Source organism: Brachypodium distachyon, chromosome 1 (assembly GCF_000005505.3).
Source record: "Brachypodium distachyon strain Bd21 chromosome 1, Brachypodium_distachyon_v3.0, whole genome shotgun sequence".
Taxonomy (NCBI): Eukaryota; Viridiplantae; Streptophyta; class Magnoliopsida; order Poales; family Poaceae; genus Brachypodium; species Brachypodium distachyon.
In genome coordinates this window covers 20,897,433-20,913,584 of record NC_016131.3, presented here as the reverse complement: position 1 = coordinate 20,913,584, position 16,152 = coordinate 20,897,433, and the positions used below count along the sequence as shown (strand labels likewise).

Genomic DNA, 16,152 nt, shown 5'->3' with positions numbered 1-16,152 from the left:
CGTGAAATCACCAAAATTACCAAAGGAAAAAGTTTCTGCGCCCCGGGCCGCGGCCCCGACTGCCTGGGCTTGTCTCCGTCCCTAACCAGCACAATAGGTATCAACATCCATAATCTGCTTTTACCTATGGTACTGCTCTATAACCTATTTTTATGCACGCTGACTATAGAGTGGTTTTGTACAGGAGTACTGCCTCCTTTCAAAAGCAAGCTGGAAGCAGGGTGCGCCTGTGGAGGTATCATCAATGGCAATTACATTGCTAGTTGCTGATGCATCCACTGAGAATGACAAGCAGAAACGCGATGGACGCCCGCCCTCAGAGAAACTGTGCTATGAAGTCTCTCGAAAGAAACCTTACCGCATTAAAAAAAATGCAAGCACGAGTGACCGGCAGAGAAGATGCTCAATTTGTTTTGCAAAGTTTTAAATTTTTTATTGAGAAGATGCTCATTTTGACCTGATACATCATCCGTTGACGAATTGGCGCTAAACGAGCAGACTTTGCTTTCAAATAGTTTCACGCTTTGGTGTTTTATGTGCTGTTAGACTAGGTAATGATCCTGGAAGTTTTCTAAGAGTGGTTCCCCACCGTGCGAAGTCAAAGACGCCATCATTAGGTTCGCATTTGCACGGCTTGAATACTCGCCGGCTGACCACACCAATCTTCACACCTGCGCCTGTCAAGAGCAAACCATGCGACTCTGTTGCATTCTGTCCAGATCAATGTACAGTTTTGGTACTACTCCTTTTCTTTTCTCTATCCGTTTGTCAAAAGCACTGCCAGACCGCAGATGCTTTGGTACACGTACAATGTAGTGAGTACATGTCAGGTAGCAGCCAGAAACATCTCAAACCCAAACGAAGAGGAGGAGAAAACACGGGTACTCCATTAACGATCAACGGATGCCGTTGCTGCTCGCTACTACCTTCCTTCTTGGATGGTGCTGATGGTCACGTCGTTGGTGCTGCACGATCCGGTGAAGTGCGACCCCGCCCGCACCACATCCTGACCCGACCCGCCCTCCTCCTCGTCGTCATCGTCGTCGTCGCCGCTGTTGACCCGCAGGTCGAAGTGCGGCGGCCGCCTCGGGTCCGGCAGCGGCACCCCGTGGTTGCCCAGCATCGCCGTCGCCTCCGTCATCGTCGGCCGGTCCGTCGCGCTGTCCTGAACGCACAGCAGCGCCACCTTGATACACCGCATTATGCTCGCCACCTCGCCGCATTCCCCCAGCGTCGGCTCCACAAGCTCCAACCCTCTCCCTTCCATCCACATCTGCCATGCCTGCACTCACACCCAACCCAAATTAACACGTACGCATCACTAGTTAATATTCTACTACTACTAAGGTTCCAGTCTGTAATATATAAATCTCTGTCGGTTGACGTATGTTGCCAATGTAAACGCTAGGAGAGAAAAATCTTGACTGATAGTCGACAAGGCCGGCGGCGATCGTTTTGTAGTTAGTTTTGGAATGAGATTGTGAAAGGATTTAAGAAATGTGAAGGTCGCAATTAGGACGTGTCGTGTTCTTGTTAAGTTCTTGGGGTTAATTAAAAATTCTCGGATGAGAAGAAGCTTACGTAGCCAAGGAGGTTGACGAATTCCCCGTAGTGTTGGTGGCCGCTGTTCCTTTTGCCGCTCACGATCTCAAGCAGCAGCACACCAAAGCTGAACACGTCAGACTTCACCGAGAAGATGCCCTCGGAAGCGTACTCAGGGGCCATATAACCGCTGTACAGGAGTACATCCCAAAAACAAGATTTGGAGCATCATTAGTGGTCAATCCGCACGCTCCTTTAATCGATGGATGGAGCACTGCTGTTGCCTGTTGAGCATTGTGAGAAATTGGATGTTTAATTTTGTCTTACTAGGTGCCGACGACCCTGTTGGTGTTGGCCTCCGTCATGTTGGAGCCGAAGATCCTGGCCATGCCGAAGTCGGAGATCTTGGGGTTCAGATCTCCGTCCAGCAAAATGTTGCTGGCCTTGAGGTCCCGGTGGATGATGCGCACGCGGGAGTGCTTGTGCAGGTACAGCAGCCCCTGCGCGATCCCTTCGATTATGTGCCGCCGTTTCTTCCAACCCAGCGACGGCCCTCTCTCTTGGTCTACATGCCAGACACGCCACTCAGATTATCAGTAAGAACAATCACAGAAGAACTAACCAAAATGAGACTATTGGGATTACTAGCATGAATTAATTTAATTTTACCGAAGATGAAGAAGTCTAGGCTTCTGTTGGGCAAGTACTCGTACACCAGCATCTTCTCCTCCTCCTGCACGCAGCACCCCAGGAGCTTCACCAGGTTCGTGTGCTGCAGCTTGGCGATCAGCTGGATCTCGTTCTTGAACTCTACCAGCCCTTGCCCGGACTGCGCCGACAGCCTCTTCACCGCCACCTCGGTTCCATCAGGCAACGTACCCTGAAAACGGAAAACAGGAAAATGGGATCGGTAAACGTAGAGGTTAGCGTTTGATCTATCATCTATTCATCCGGCGCATTTTATGCAACATTGTTCGCTGGTAATGGATTATAGCTTGCCTTGTAAACAGGCCCGAAGCCGCCTCTTCCGAGCCGGTTGTCTTCGGAGAAGTCATCCGTGGCGGCAGCCAGCTTGGGGAAGTCGTACAGCGTGAACTCTGAGCTGCTCTCCTCGATCTTCCACAGCTTCAGCGCTTCCTCTGTTTTCGAGCTGCTTCTGGAATGTGGTTGTAGATGGGGTAATTTCGTCTTCCCTGGATTGGAAATTCGCCAACTATTTAGACAGCTGGGAGAAAAGAATACATGATTTTCTCGCATCGTGTCGTCGTCTTTTACCTCCTCCTTTTCTTACTCTTCTGATGATCAGCAGAAGGCACCCGACTAAGAGAGAACAGAGCACCGAAATCGACACGCATAGAACAATTATTAAGATCATCTTGTGATTGCTTCCTGCATGACGCAGAAGAAAACATAATTAAGCCATATCAGCAGTCTAGCACACCTGAAAAAAAGTTTAACAAATTAAAGTCGCTCCATACTGCACATTCTCCCTTACCGTTGCTTCCTTTAGCTGTAGGCGAAGATTGGGGAGCATCAGAGAAGCCAATCTTGACAACCGGGGAACCGGCGAAGAACTGGTAGGCCTCGTAGCGGAAGTTGCAGCGGACGCCGAGGATGCGGCCGCCCTCGCGGCCGTCGTACCACTGGCGGTTCAGCGCCTCGAGGCCCTGGAAGCAGTGCCAGCACTGGGCCGGGGAGAGCGCCGGCGTGCACTGCGCGAGCCCGTACACCGTCGGCAGCGTCGGGTTGACGTACATGGCGGCGGTGGCGAACCGGCGCGCCGTGGAGTTGTAGGCGCCGTACATGGACATCTCCGAGAACAGGGTGCCCACCAGCGACAGGAAGGTGCTCCGGGACGTGGCGTTGCGGCTGTCCCACCCGGCGTACGTCGACCCGTTCACGTCCATGGCGTTGATCACGGGACCGTTGTCGTCGGGACGCGCCGGGAAGTCCTCGCCCGAGTAGCGGAGCGTGCAGAGGTCTTGGTAGAACGTGGCGTCCCTGATGCCAGCGCAGAGGCCCCGCAGCTTCCTGAAGGCGTCATCGAGGCAGCCGGAGCATGCCCTGGCGTCCGTGATGTCGCCGCGGCAGAGCGCGAGGCCGAAGACGGTGTCAGGGCCGGTGCCGACGGTCGCGGACGCGAAGAGCGACGGTGCGGCGGAGGCGTCTGCGGGGAGCGCCGCGGTGAGGCGCTCGAGGTTGGCCCCGAAGGCGTCGCGCGCCGTGTAGTGTCCGCTGGTGCCATTGCAGGAGTACTCCGAGTAGGCGTCGTCGGCCGCGAGCGGCCTGGATAGGAAAAGGAGGAGGAGGAGGACGACAACCATGCCGATGCCGGCCTCTTTCATCGTGAAAAACTGAAAACTAGAGAAGTGTCTGGCACTTCATTTCCATGGTTATTGCTCTACTTTCCCAATTTTAAACGCATTGGCAAAGTCAAAGGATACAAAATGGTGGTTGCTATCTGATTTTTTTTTCCTCTGGCCATGCCCCGTTCTTCTTCTTTTTTGCGAGGGGTTCTTTCGGTCGAGAACTTTCTTTCGTTAGTCATTGTGCTGCAACAAAATCAAGAATTACGGAAGTACCAGGACGGGCAAGAAATTGATCTCGTAGATAACCACGAAAGCAGAGCAGAGCAGGACAATTTATTTTTGGATTAAAAAAGCAGAGCAGGGCATACACGAGGAGAAGTCTTTTTTTTTACCATGCACATGTGAAAACCAAAGCACTAGCTGCGTGCCGGAACCGCCGGGCTGAGTTGAGAGTTGAGAGTGAATGTCATTCTCAGCGTTTCTCGGTTTAGGCATCAATCAATCGTCGTGGCCGGCTGATGTCGACCAAAACAGTAGCGAGGTTATTGTCCGATGACGGCTTGGATGGACACATCACACTAATCATGTCTACCAGAATGCATGGTTAGCACATTGACTTTGAGGCCCGTATTACAGTTGCCTGGCTGTTTTTCAGCTGTGGAGACGTTGATCTTGTGATTGTTTCAATCTAGGAGAAAATCAATGAACTCCACCGGGAAACAGATGCGATGCTGCTCGCGATCAGATAGCTCAGGCCATTTGACATTCTCACAAGCCACTTGTCTGCTCCCACCAAAACCGCTCTATGTGTGTCTGGAGATTTCTCACATCGAAAGAACAGTACTCCATGACGGTATTTATAGACTGGTCTCTCAATTCTCAAAATTTGAAAGCTAAGCTCGTTGCTAAACCCATGTACCAACACAATTGCTCCCTCCGATCCATAATAAGTGCCGCAATTTAGTACTACCTCCGTCCCATATTAAGTGACGAAATATTATATATATCGACGTTTTTTTGGTATAGATACATTCATATTTGGACAAATTTGAGTCACTTAATATGGGACGGAAGGAGTACAATGTTAGTTCGAAGGGACGCTAAAAATGAAATGTAAGGGTACGCGATAGTATAATCTGATTCAATAGTGTATTCCATTCATCAAGGCGATGTAACTTTTTCACAGTAAATAATCTCAACCAGACTTCGAAAAGAATCCATTTTAAAAGGTTAAGTATAAGCTCCACTATGCAGGCTATTGGATGCAGCCGGCTGGAGATGGTATCTCGGGCTGGCTGACGGTGTACTAGACACCTTTAATTATAATTTCGTTATGATTGATGTTTTTTGATGGCTTATTATTGTATCCACGATCGCAAACCGATGATCGGTAAGACCTACTTTTTATAACTTTGCAATGAAATTGGTTGTGTGCATCGATTGCTGCAGAAGAAGATGGGGCTTCCACCTTTTTTCGAAAAAAGGCAATTTCTAACGGCAATAGAATATACTGACAACTCTGAGACATTCATGCTCTATGAACACATCACAACGAATTTCAGCTTCAATGTCAAGATACCCTCATGCACAACAAAATTGGGTTTACCTTTAAAAAATAAATAAAATAGAATTGGGTTTCAAATAAGAAGGCAACGTAACCAAACCCTGGGTGCTGCTTTGTGTGAATCGTTCGCCGTCTTGTCTCTAACACCCGATCTGACATCAAGAGACGAGGGGAATCACATTCAGTTTCAGAACCTTTGTTGGGCTGGGTGTTTTTTTTTTTTGAAAAAAAGTTGGGCTGGGTGTGTCCTTGGTAGTGATGTCTTGATGATAAGAGGCATCGTCCGAAATAACGTTTCGACTTTATCTTCGTCATTGTGTGGGGTATCACGACCTACTCTATGTAGTAGTTGTTCTCACGGTTTGTCCTTTTGTACATTTAGTGTTTATCCGCGTCAACCAAAAAAGCAGTGCTTTCAGAGCCGGACACTACTGTGTGTTCAACAGTCTAAGGTTTCGGACTTTCGAGGTGAGAATAGCTTATGTGGTTTTTAAAACTTCTAAGGTTGGTCCAAGTTTGCATAAACATGGTATATCATATAGGTTCATACTGAACTACATGGAAGAACGTCAAGATGGGAAGAGTGGATCTGGATATGTCAACATTCGAAGGACCCCTTTTTTTATCTTGACCACTGATCTGCATAAAAAAATCATAAATATTTGAAAAAGGTGTATCAAAACACTTATCGAACCGTGTCTATGGTGGGTTTGTGACCCCTAGGCATGAAGGCATCCTTAGGGTCACTACTATAAAACTTGTCACCCTGCACGACCACCACCGACACACATCGACGAAGCGTCAAACTAAATGGTCATAGCTACATGGACAATATTCCATAAGCCATGTAGACAAGTCATCTCTGACACGTCCACAAGAGACGCGTTAGAGAAAACGGTATGTGCCACCTCCTGGCGCACCGCTGGTGGTCCAAGAAAAGGAGACCTCTAAAGCTCATTATGGATGACCCGTCAATGGTGTTCGCTAACGCTTCAGGAAGTGACACTGTCACCATTGACACATAGTTACTGGCAGTTCCCCTTTTTGTCGGAGTAGATGGTTTAGAAGGCGAGATTAACTGTTCTGTAGTAGTGCCAAGAACTCGACTTCATGGTACATTCATATATAAGTATTTGTTTAGTTTTGGAATGTTTGTTATGTGTTACCAATTGATTGGTGTGTGTTAGCTTACTGATCATAGACTTGCACACTATACATGAATGAGGCTCCTGGTTATCAAACTTGGTCCCACTACATGATAATTTGAATTTAACTTAGTACTGTCGACATTGGACTATGATAATCTAATAATAAAATCTAGTAATTCATTCAAGACTCAATGATCCTCGTCCTTGGAGACTTGGACTTCCAGCAGAGTTTGTAAGCTTCTATCTCTAGCTAATCAACAATGATACTACAGTACGTATAAGAATTGGGATAAGATAGCTCTAACCTATGGATTACTTATCGGCTAAAAAAAGTGCTCATTATGGACATAACATTGCAATGTCAGAGATGTGTGGATCGATAACTAGAAGGTACCTAGCATAGATTCGAGTTTATCCCGTAATACGGTAGCAGTTTGGTCTCTCTCTTTTTTGTTTTTTGGAGAAAACAGTTTGGTCTTGGTTTAATTTAAGAGTGGATATAGATCGATGTCCTAACTAAAAGGCACAGATTAAAGAACCACAGAGAGTCCACTCCCGACAGGTAGAATGATCGATGCGTTAAAGAGTCCCATGCAATCGGTTTTCAAACTGCCTTATCTAAAGTTTATCAAGTTAACGTGCCAAGGCATCCTATAAATTGATCAGCAGGCCCAATGCATCGTCGTACCACAAAACGCAAACGCGACAGATAAACCCCCGGCCTCGATCACGCAAGCAAACAAACATGGAGATGGAGCCACCCAAGCAGCTCACCGTGGCTTTGTTCCTCGCCTTGGCCCTCCTCGCGGCCGCGCTGCAGCCATCGGAAGCCATCAGGGCCCAAGGAGTCCTCAACCCCGCAGCAGATGATCAACAAGCCTCCAGCACCAACGCCGACGTCGCACATCCATTGACATGGCCCGGCTTCCCCAACATCCCGGGCTTCCCGCCGCTGCCGCCATTGCCGCCACACCCCGGCTGTCCACCCCTGCCTCCGATCCCGGGCCTCCCAGTGCCTCCGATCCCCGGCCTCCCAATCCCAGCCGTCAATCCGCCGCCTCAATCCCCTCCTCCCCCAACTCCAGTTGCAATCCCACCGCCATCGACCCCATTGACGCCTCCCCCTGTGTCAATCCCACCACCACCGACGACGCCATTGACGCCTCCCCCAGCTGTGTCAACCCCGCCTCCGTCATCGCCGTCGCCATCGCAACCGAAGGAGTGCCTGCCGTCGTTGATGGGGCTGAATCCGTGCATGGGCTACCTCACCAACACCAGCGTGTCGTCGCCTCCGACGGCGTGCTGCGACGGCTTCAAGTCGCTCGTCGACACCGCCCCCATCTGCCTCTGCCACGGCCTCAACGGCGACATCAACACGCTCATGCCCGCGCCCATGGACTCCATGCGCATGATGTCCCTCCCGGGCGACTGCAACGTCCCGCTCCCGCTGCAGGCGCTTGCCCAGTGCTCATGTAAGTTTTTTCAGCCAACTCCTTGTTCCCATCCACTGTTTTTTTTTTGTCAGAACCTTATTGACTCCTTTTTAATGTATGAATCTGACAGCGCCAAATGTACCGCCGTTGAGGGCTCCTGCTCCTGCGGCACCTCCATCTCCAAGTAATCAATTCTTCTTCTCCCACACTATCGAATTTGATTGTGTTTGTGCTCATTACGTTCTGTGTTCTGAACTCTGTTTGGTTTTCTGCAGAGTCGTCACCGTAAAAGGCAACAAGATGCACAGATCGGTTATATCCAGGCAAGATTCGTAATTAGCACTAGATTCGAATGTATACTAGATCAGATATGATTCAGTCGTTAGAGCACATATGCCTTGGATTCGAATGTCTTCTGTACATTGATACAGATAAGTAACGAAATTTGTGAAGTCTCTTTTCCTATGCACTTTATAAGTATTAAGCTTAGCTCCATTCACAATAATCTATCTTTTGACATCCATGAGTTATTATTCTACATTCTAACACGTGATCCCACATTTAACTCGATCTGACTGCTAGTTACACCATGTATGTCCGGATGACTTGCTGGCGAACAAAACACTTAAAAAAACAATTTGCTCATGTATAAACTTTAATTCGAGCATCAATAGAATAATCACATAGAATTTTTATTTCACATTATAATTTACTACTACCTCCGACCCATATTACTTCCTAAATTTAGTACAATGTTGTACTACATCAGTGACAAGTAATTCCGGCCAGAGGAAGTATCATAAAAATATTACCTACTAATATAATGTGTGTACATGTGTTCAATTCAATATGTCAACTATAATTTTGTGTATAATTGTGATTAAATATCACGTATGGTTAGCGTCTCAACTAAAGATCCGTGGCTGAAAGGTGAAAGGTGATCTGAACTTAAGTTCTATATACATAGATAATATTATCTCAAATAATCAATCTGCAGATGCAAACGTTAAACGACCTGCTAGCTCATGTTCTACACATTAACCGTGGATTACAATCTAAAACCAAATTATAATAAAACATTGTCACATGTTCAAAACATGATATACTCCCATATTTCTAGGCATGGTGCCTACTTTTTTAGATATGGCTTAGATTGATTATTTATACATTTCTAGCGATCAATATATGATGCTCGTGATCTGAATTTCATTGAATGTATTACTCTAGTATCACGTCAAGCGTAATTCTTACAAACGGTTTACAATGGCCTGAGTTTTAATATTTTATACTGATATAATATTACGTATAAATAACACACATCCTTTAACATAGTATAACAATACGTATCTACGTGATTAAAAAGAGTAAAGTTTTTTTTGGCAATGCGCTAGCAAAACTGATAGACGAAATAGGATGACTCAAAGTCTAAAAAAAGAAAAGAATAAGTCCTCTGCTACGACCAGACGTCGGCAGATGTCGGCCATGCACCAGCTCAACAAATTTGCTTCTTCTTTTTAAAAAAAAAAATTGCTAAACGAGCTGCCTCGCAAGGAAGCTTAATGAGGAGCTGCCTCACAAAAAAAAACTTAACGGTAGGCCTGGGCTTGAGTCTCAAGCAGAGAAATAGCAAGAGCTGGTAGGCCTGGGCTTGGGCCTCAAGCAGAGAAATAGCAAGAGCCGAGAACAACAGCCGCAAAGCACGGAGCCATTTTTTTCCCCAAGACGAGCAAGCAGAGATTTCAATTTTCAGTCGATTGTCATAGAGATCTCATTGTCATATACAAAGTCCCGTAAATTAACATGTCAGCCTATTATTATGTTCCCTCCTTTTGGTAAATCTGATCATGACATACTCCTATACAGTTACCAAGCTTGTATAAATTACTTAACCACGCGAGATTAACTCCCTCCTGCACTACCTGCCGTCCTCATCCGTCAAGGTGACGCTGCTAATGTACGACATCTCGCCAAAGGAACTCGTGGACTCCGGGAAGCTGGAGATCCTGACGTTGAAGTAGGCCGGCTGCCTGGGCTCCGGCAGCGTCAGCCCCTCGCTGCCGAGCATGGCGACGACGTCCCACATGTTGGGGCGGTCGTCGGCGCTGTCCTGGACGCACAGCAGCGCCACCTGCACGCACTTCATCACCGCCGCCACCGGGTAGTCCTCCCCGAGCACCGGGTCGACCATCTCGTGCCATTTCGCCTCTTGCCACAGCTGGTACGCCTGAAAAAAGAATCACATATAAGTGACTGTTTGTTGCAGATAAGGGGTTCTTGAGCAATTTTGCATCGACTTACGTATCCGGTAAGGTTGAAGAATTTGCCGTACTGGTAGAAGCCTGCAGTCCTCTTCCCGCTTATGATCTCCAGAAGCAGGACGCCGAAGCTGAAAACGTCGGATTTCGTTGAGAAGAGACCCTCGGAAGCGTACTCCGGAGCGATGTAACCACTGATCATAAGTAATGCACAAAACATTCAGTGTCATCCAGGCTATGTATGGACGCTGAAGACAACCATTCCAATTGGGACTAGGTATGGCTGAATGAATTCAAGTACTTACTGTGTGCCGACGACCCTGGTCGTGTTGGCCTCCGTCACGTTGGAGCAGAATATCCTCGCCAAACCGAAGTCGGAGATCTTGGGGTTCATGTCGCGGTCCAAGAGAATGTTGCTTGCTTTAAGGTCCCTGTGTATAACCCGCAGGCGCGAGTGCTTGTGCATGTAAAGAAGGCCCTGCGCGATGCCGTCGATTATTCTGAATCGCCGCTCCCAGTTCAGTATCGCCCCCTTGGCACTGTCTGTGAATAGCAACAGTTAAAACACAACAAAAGGAGGATTTCGCCGAGGTAAAATCGACGAACGGAGAATGCGTACCAAAGATGAAGCAGTCCAAGCTCTTATTGTGCATGTACTCGTATATGAGCATCTTCTCCTCGGCCTGGACGCAGCAGCCCAGGAGCCTGACGAGGTTAGTGTGCTGGAGCTTTGCGATCAGCTGGATCTCGGTCTTGAACTCCATCAACCCCTGCACCGAGCACGAAGACAGCCTCTTGATCGCAATCTCAAGCCCGCCACTCAGTTCGCCCTGGAACACAAATACGACAACACGTAGCTTAGCTTATATTTGCAGCAAGCAAAGCAAATGCACTGACGATCTTAAAAAACCCTATAGCTGTATCAGTAATTCAGTATCCCTTTCCGAAAAGAAAGAAAAAAACTAATTCAGTATCCGGAGGCTTGCCCTTCCTTTTGAGTGTGAAAATTTTAGTTACCTTGTAAACAGGGCCAAAGCCACCCTGGCCGAGCTTGTAGTCGTTGGAGAAGTTACGAGTGGCGTCTGCAATCTGGTCGAAATCGTAGAGCGAGAACTCGGAGTCGCTCTCCTCGTTCTTCCACAGCTTGAGCACCTGCTCCATCTCCATGGACATGCTTGCCATGCCCACCCTCCCTGATGACAGATTGGTCGCTGATTGCACATGCACATTCCGTAAGTTAATTACGATCGGAACACAGCATTTTAATTTCACTGGCTGGAACTTGTCGCAGGTACCTCTTCTCCTCCGCTGCCTCATCCACAGGAAACACGCCGAGAAGCCGCAGAGGAGCACGGTTAGAGGGACCACTATCGCGACGATCCAAAGTGTGCTGCTGCTGCTGCTCCTGCTCCCTGTACGAAAAGAACATCTATTGTTGGATTAAAAGGTTCCAATTCTTTTTGGCGTGGAGATTAAAAGGTTCAAGTTGGAGGGGCAGAATTCGCCATGCATGGCCGATGAAAGTAGAAACGTTTTGGCCAGATCAAACCAGCTCGTACGTAATCGGTCTCCTCCTTAGTCATTACTATTGGCGACTATATGCATACTCCATATATAGGATCGTGACAATCAGAATTACAGACTAGAGAATGAATCCGTCGTCTTCACGGGGCCACCCGGAAGTTGCTAACTGAGACAAGCAAGCATGGCGGGTCCGCTGATCTCGCGACAAAAGTCTTGTACTCGATCAAATACTCACACGTACCAATCGGGCGATCAAAGACGACCCAAGCAGAGTCAAACATCGGGGTCTCCCGGCCTGCCGGTCGCCGCCGTGGGGCCGACATGATGTGAACATCCAATCCCCAACGAAGCAAAGCAGCGAACGTACCGACTCCTTGTCCATAATCAAATGCTTAATTTTGTCGGATATATACGTGCATGACATGCACACATGTGTGCACCCGGATTCTTTATGCATGGGAGTGCGCGGCTCTGCGAGAACAGATTATAAAAGGAGGCAAGGTGGCCCGGCCGGCCATGGCTGTTCAAAGGAAGGAGGGGAACAAAGAGGAGGAAGGAAAAGGCTAGATCTCCAGAACTTCTCGATCTAGGGGGAACCGCCGGAACTAATCAATAGCCAGGATATGGTGGAACCCGTCTCAGGCCAAAGCTAGCGCCTCGTGGTGCACGTGGATCCGGCTGTGGACTTGCCTGCTAGATAAACTGCACAAAGGCGTGTGGGCAGTGTGGAAAAGGAAACAGATCGAGCGGTGGTCAAAACAGCTCCCTCTCTCCACAACTCGTAGCGCCAGCCTGTACCCGTACGGAAACAGTACTCCATCGATGATTGTAATTTGTAGGAGTAAGTAGGATTACTTCTGTACCTTCTCCGTTTTGTGCAAAGAACGACAGAGTACGTACTACATAAAAAGGGGATGAACGTGTGCGTGCATGCCGGTTAGGAAAATTCAATATGCAGTGCACTCGTTCCTGGTTCGAGATGCAATAGGACATTGCATGTTCGATGTTTCAATCATATGATTGAGATGGCCGGATTAGATTTGCACTAGATTTTCAATTTATTTTATATAATGCCAAGTTGGTGCCGTTGATTCCATCGCATGCACGAACGCTTTCAAGAAGGATTTTATTTTTGAGAAAAGGCTCTACAGTTTTCAAAGGAGGGGACCGAAAGGGCCCGACCAAATGACCGGATTTGGTTCTAATATTTTTCTCAAGAGAGAAAAAAAGGATTTGGACTGACAAAATACTTAGATCGAATATCATCATCATCTTTCTTTTTTATTTGCAGGAATGATAGATCTTGTAAAAATACTTTAGCCAGATTCGTACTCTTATATATATGGGCACGCACCAAAGTCATGCAAGCGGGTCCTACTTTCAGATTTTTCTGGAAATTGCAATTGTGATAAATCTTGGAAATCCACATTTTCCAAGGTATATGTTCTAATTATTGGGGTAATTACATACTGAAAAAACATGCTTGGGTTGAAAATTACTCCGAAATTAAAGAACCGTTTTAGCTAGAGCCACAAATTAACTGAATATAAGTCTTACATATAAAAATAATACTATCAAAGTTATACTTGCCGCACCATATATGATGGAACAACTCAAAATTGTTGAAGTCGCTTCTAATTTTGGTTCCAAGAACACAATCTCTAGAAGAAAAAATAAAAATAATACAGTTCATTCTAATAAAAATAGACGATGTAGCTCCAACATGGATTGAAGTAGCTTATCCAGCATTGGTATTTTGAATGAAACTAAATTTTGCAAACAAACTGGTTGTGAACATGCTAGTGGGATCACAAACAAAGTATTTTTTGTATCGATTGTCACGTTGCCACATAGAATAATTCATTTTGAAGTGGACACATAGAATAATTCTTGTCTTCTACTCCCTCCATTCCCGTATATATCTCGTATAGACTTTTTTTCTCTTCTATTTACTCCATAATATAGCTCATTTGCTCATTGATTCCCGCCGTAAGCAAATAACTCCCATATGCTATATCCTCTTAAACCAATTTGGTTGCCCACACACTAGAAACAAGGGCTGTTTTGGTTGAAATGGACACAAATTATATGAATTGTATTATGGACGATAATAGTAAGAGAAAGACGGGAATAGACAAAAACATATTTATCTTCTCTTAACTTTTCTTTACGTACGCGGAAGATAAGACATCCACTCCTATTGTACTAGGTTACATCTTTTTGTCACACATTTTTCTATAATTATCGTCATTATAATAAATTTTTATATACATATGAGCATTTTTCTAACAAAAGATGGCGTTAAGAGATATACTGAGTCTCTCCGTATATTACATGTTAAAAGATTTTTTTATTAAGAAGTCATTTGTTTTTTAGTTAGAGATCAGTCGACGTGCTTGGCCGTTGGATCCTAGTCCAACAATAGCACGCGGTAGAGTGGAGAGTGTGGATGGCCCTCAAATTATAATCCAATGGTTGTGATACGTCGTCAACTAAGATTTAAGTCATTTTGCTTAAAAGTCACGCTACCTATGTTAAATTATCTTTTTTGAATGGCATGAAGGCTCGTATGATAATTAAGACAATCTTTTCTATCATTAATTCTACTGACCCTGCTAAAACAAAAACAAGTTTATTGGGAGAAAGTGTCTTACTAAAAAATCCCAATAAAAAGGTTTTGACTGATGTAGACAAATTTTCACTTACCAAATCTTCGAATATTTGAGAAAATGCAAGTGCGCATACACTACTCCTAGAAGTTCTCAGTAACGTGCGTTGATAACTAACTAAGGCATATATTATTCGTCGAATCATGCATATCAAACTCAAAGGAAAGGCAAACCTAACACTAGCTAGCATGAAGGAAGCTCTTTGGGGAAGCTTATACTCCAACGCCCAAGGCCACAAGCTAACACACTAGGAACGTACGATGCATAAAAATGGAGAAAGTAGTACTGCGACTGGATTAGAACAAAGAATGGATTTTTCAAAAGGAAAAAACTAGAGCAAGCTAGATTCAGACGTACTCACCTGTGGAGGAGCTCACCAGCGGCGTGACCGTCACCATGTTCCCATCCCCGGTGGAGAAGAAGATCTCCTTCTCGTACCTGAAATGGCACCGCACCCCAAGAATCCTCCCGCCCAGCCTCCCGCTCAGCAACCTCGGCATCTGCCCGATGATGCCGGCCAGGCAGCCCCGGCACTGAGCCGGCGCCAGGTCCGGCGTGCACTGCGCCTGGCCGTACACGTTCACCTTGTCCGGCGTTACGTCGAAGCCGGCCTGGCCCGTGGCGTACCTGCTTCTCGCCGCGCTCGCCCTGTCGGCCACGGCGTTCACCAGCCGGGCCACCAGGATGTCGAACGCGGCCACGTTCCCTCGGGACACGTTGTTCATGTTCGGGGCGAATATCTCGGGCGCGTTGCCGGCGCCGGCCAGGAAGTCCCTGTCGTGGAACCGGACGTGGCACTGGTCGTGGTAGACGGTCACGTCCTTGCTGTAGCCGCAGAGGCTCCCGGCGTCCTTGAACTCCCTGGCCAGGCACGAGGCGCAGGCGTCGCCCGTGTAGTCCCCGCGGCAGAGCGCCAGCCCGTACGCCGTGTCCGGGGCGCGGCCGAACGCGCCCGCGGAGAAGCCGCCGCCGGACGCCGAGGCGTTCTTCGGGAGCGCCGCGAACATGAGTTTCAAGTTGGCCGCGAACGTGCTGTTGGGCTCGTAGAACCGTGGGTTGCTCGTGGAGCCACAGGAGCGGGAGAAGTCGTTGGTCACCGGCAGGGCTCCTTCGTCGACGCCGGCCGCCGGCGCCGGTAATGAAACCGAGGTGGCGACGAGGAGGAGGAAGAGGACAAGCATTGTAGTAGGTGTTGAGTGAGGACACTTTGGGGGTTCTGCTGTGCTGCCTGTGCAAAGGCTCGTTGGCATTGCTCGGCACTCCCTAGTTATCTGGTTGTATTAATAGGCATCAATCCGTGCTGAACTAACGAGAACATTTTTTATGCATACAGAAGAAGGGCGCTCGGGGGTGGCCTGAGCTATGACATTGAGAGTGCGCTGATTTTCGCTGGGGAGGGTTGACTTGGAGTACCCGGCTGGCGTGATCGTTGATCGAGATTGGATGATGAAAAAAGAGGAATTCGGTACGTAATTCCTTGGACTGTGCTGATGCCTCTGTCTTTTCCGGGTTTTTTACAGGAAGATGCTATATGGATGGGTGAGAATGACGTGTCTCTCAGTTGTTTAGGAGTAAGTGGGGCCCCGAAGCTCGCCAGATCTGGTTCAGTCCTCTGGATGTTCAGGTAACATTTTAGAGCCATGTTTCTTTCACTGGTTCGCCCAATAATGAAACTAGGGCGAATGATCGATCATTGCAGAGTTGCAAA

At 47.4% G+C, this 16,152-nt stretch overlaps 3 protein-coding genes across 3 annotated transcripts; 1 reads left to right on the top strand and 2 right to left on the bottom strand.

The window, feature by feature from the left end:
* Nucleotides 1-678: 678 nt before the first annotated feature.
* LOC100835611 (cysteine-rich receptor-like protein kinase 10) lies at nt 679-4,043 on the bottom strand. The gene is made up of 7 exons (XM_003562932.4): nt 3,038-4,043; nt 2,818-2,931; nt 2,542-2,735; nt 2,212-2,422; nt 1,870-2,107; nt 1,582-1,732; nt 679-1,282 (listed from the first exon to the last, which is right to left on the bottom strand). The coding sequence occupies exons 1-7, from the start codon at nt 3,885-3,887 to the stop codon at nt 923-925; spliced, it is 2,118 nt and encodes a 705-aa protein (XP_003562980.1). The 5' UTR covers nt 3,888-4,043; the 3' UTR covers nt 679-922.
* A 3,229-nt stretch (nt 4,044-7,272) lies between these two features.
* On the top strand, nt 7,273-8,451 carry LOC112269830 (proline-rich receptor-like protein kinase PERK2). Its single transcript, XM_024457105.1, has 3 exons — nt 7,273-8,035; nt 8,127-8,180; nt 8,272-8,451. The coding sequence occupies exons 1-3, from the start codon at nt 7,309-7,311 to the stop codon at nt 8,283-8,285; spliced, it is 795 nt and encodes a 264-aa protein (XP_024312873.1). The 5' UTR covers nt 7,273-7,308; the 3' UTR covers nt 8,286-8,451.
* Nucleotides 8,452-9,713: 1,262 nt separating this feature from the next.
* On the bottom strand, nt 9,714-15,849 carry LOC100835918 (cysteine-rich receptor-like protein kinase 10). Its single transcript, XM_014896477.2, has 7 exons — nt 14,806-15,849; nt 11,547-11,663; nt 11,269-11,462; nt 10,871-11,081; nt 10,557-10,794; nt 10,295-10,445; nt 9,714-10,220 (listed from the first exon to the last, which is right to left on the bottom strand). The coding sequence occupies exons 1-7, from the start codon at nt 15,692-15,694 to the stop codon at nt 9,912-9,914; spliced, it is 2,109 nt and encodes a 702-aa protein (XP_014751963.2). The 5' UTR covers nt 15,695-15,849; the 3' UTR covers nt 9,714-9,911.
* Between the last annotated feature and the right edge of the window lie 303 nt (nt 15,850-16,152).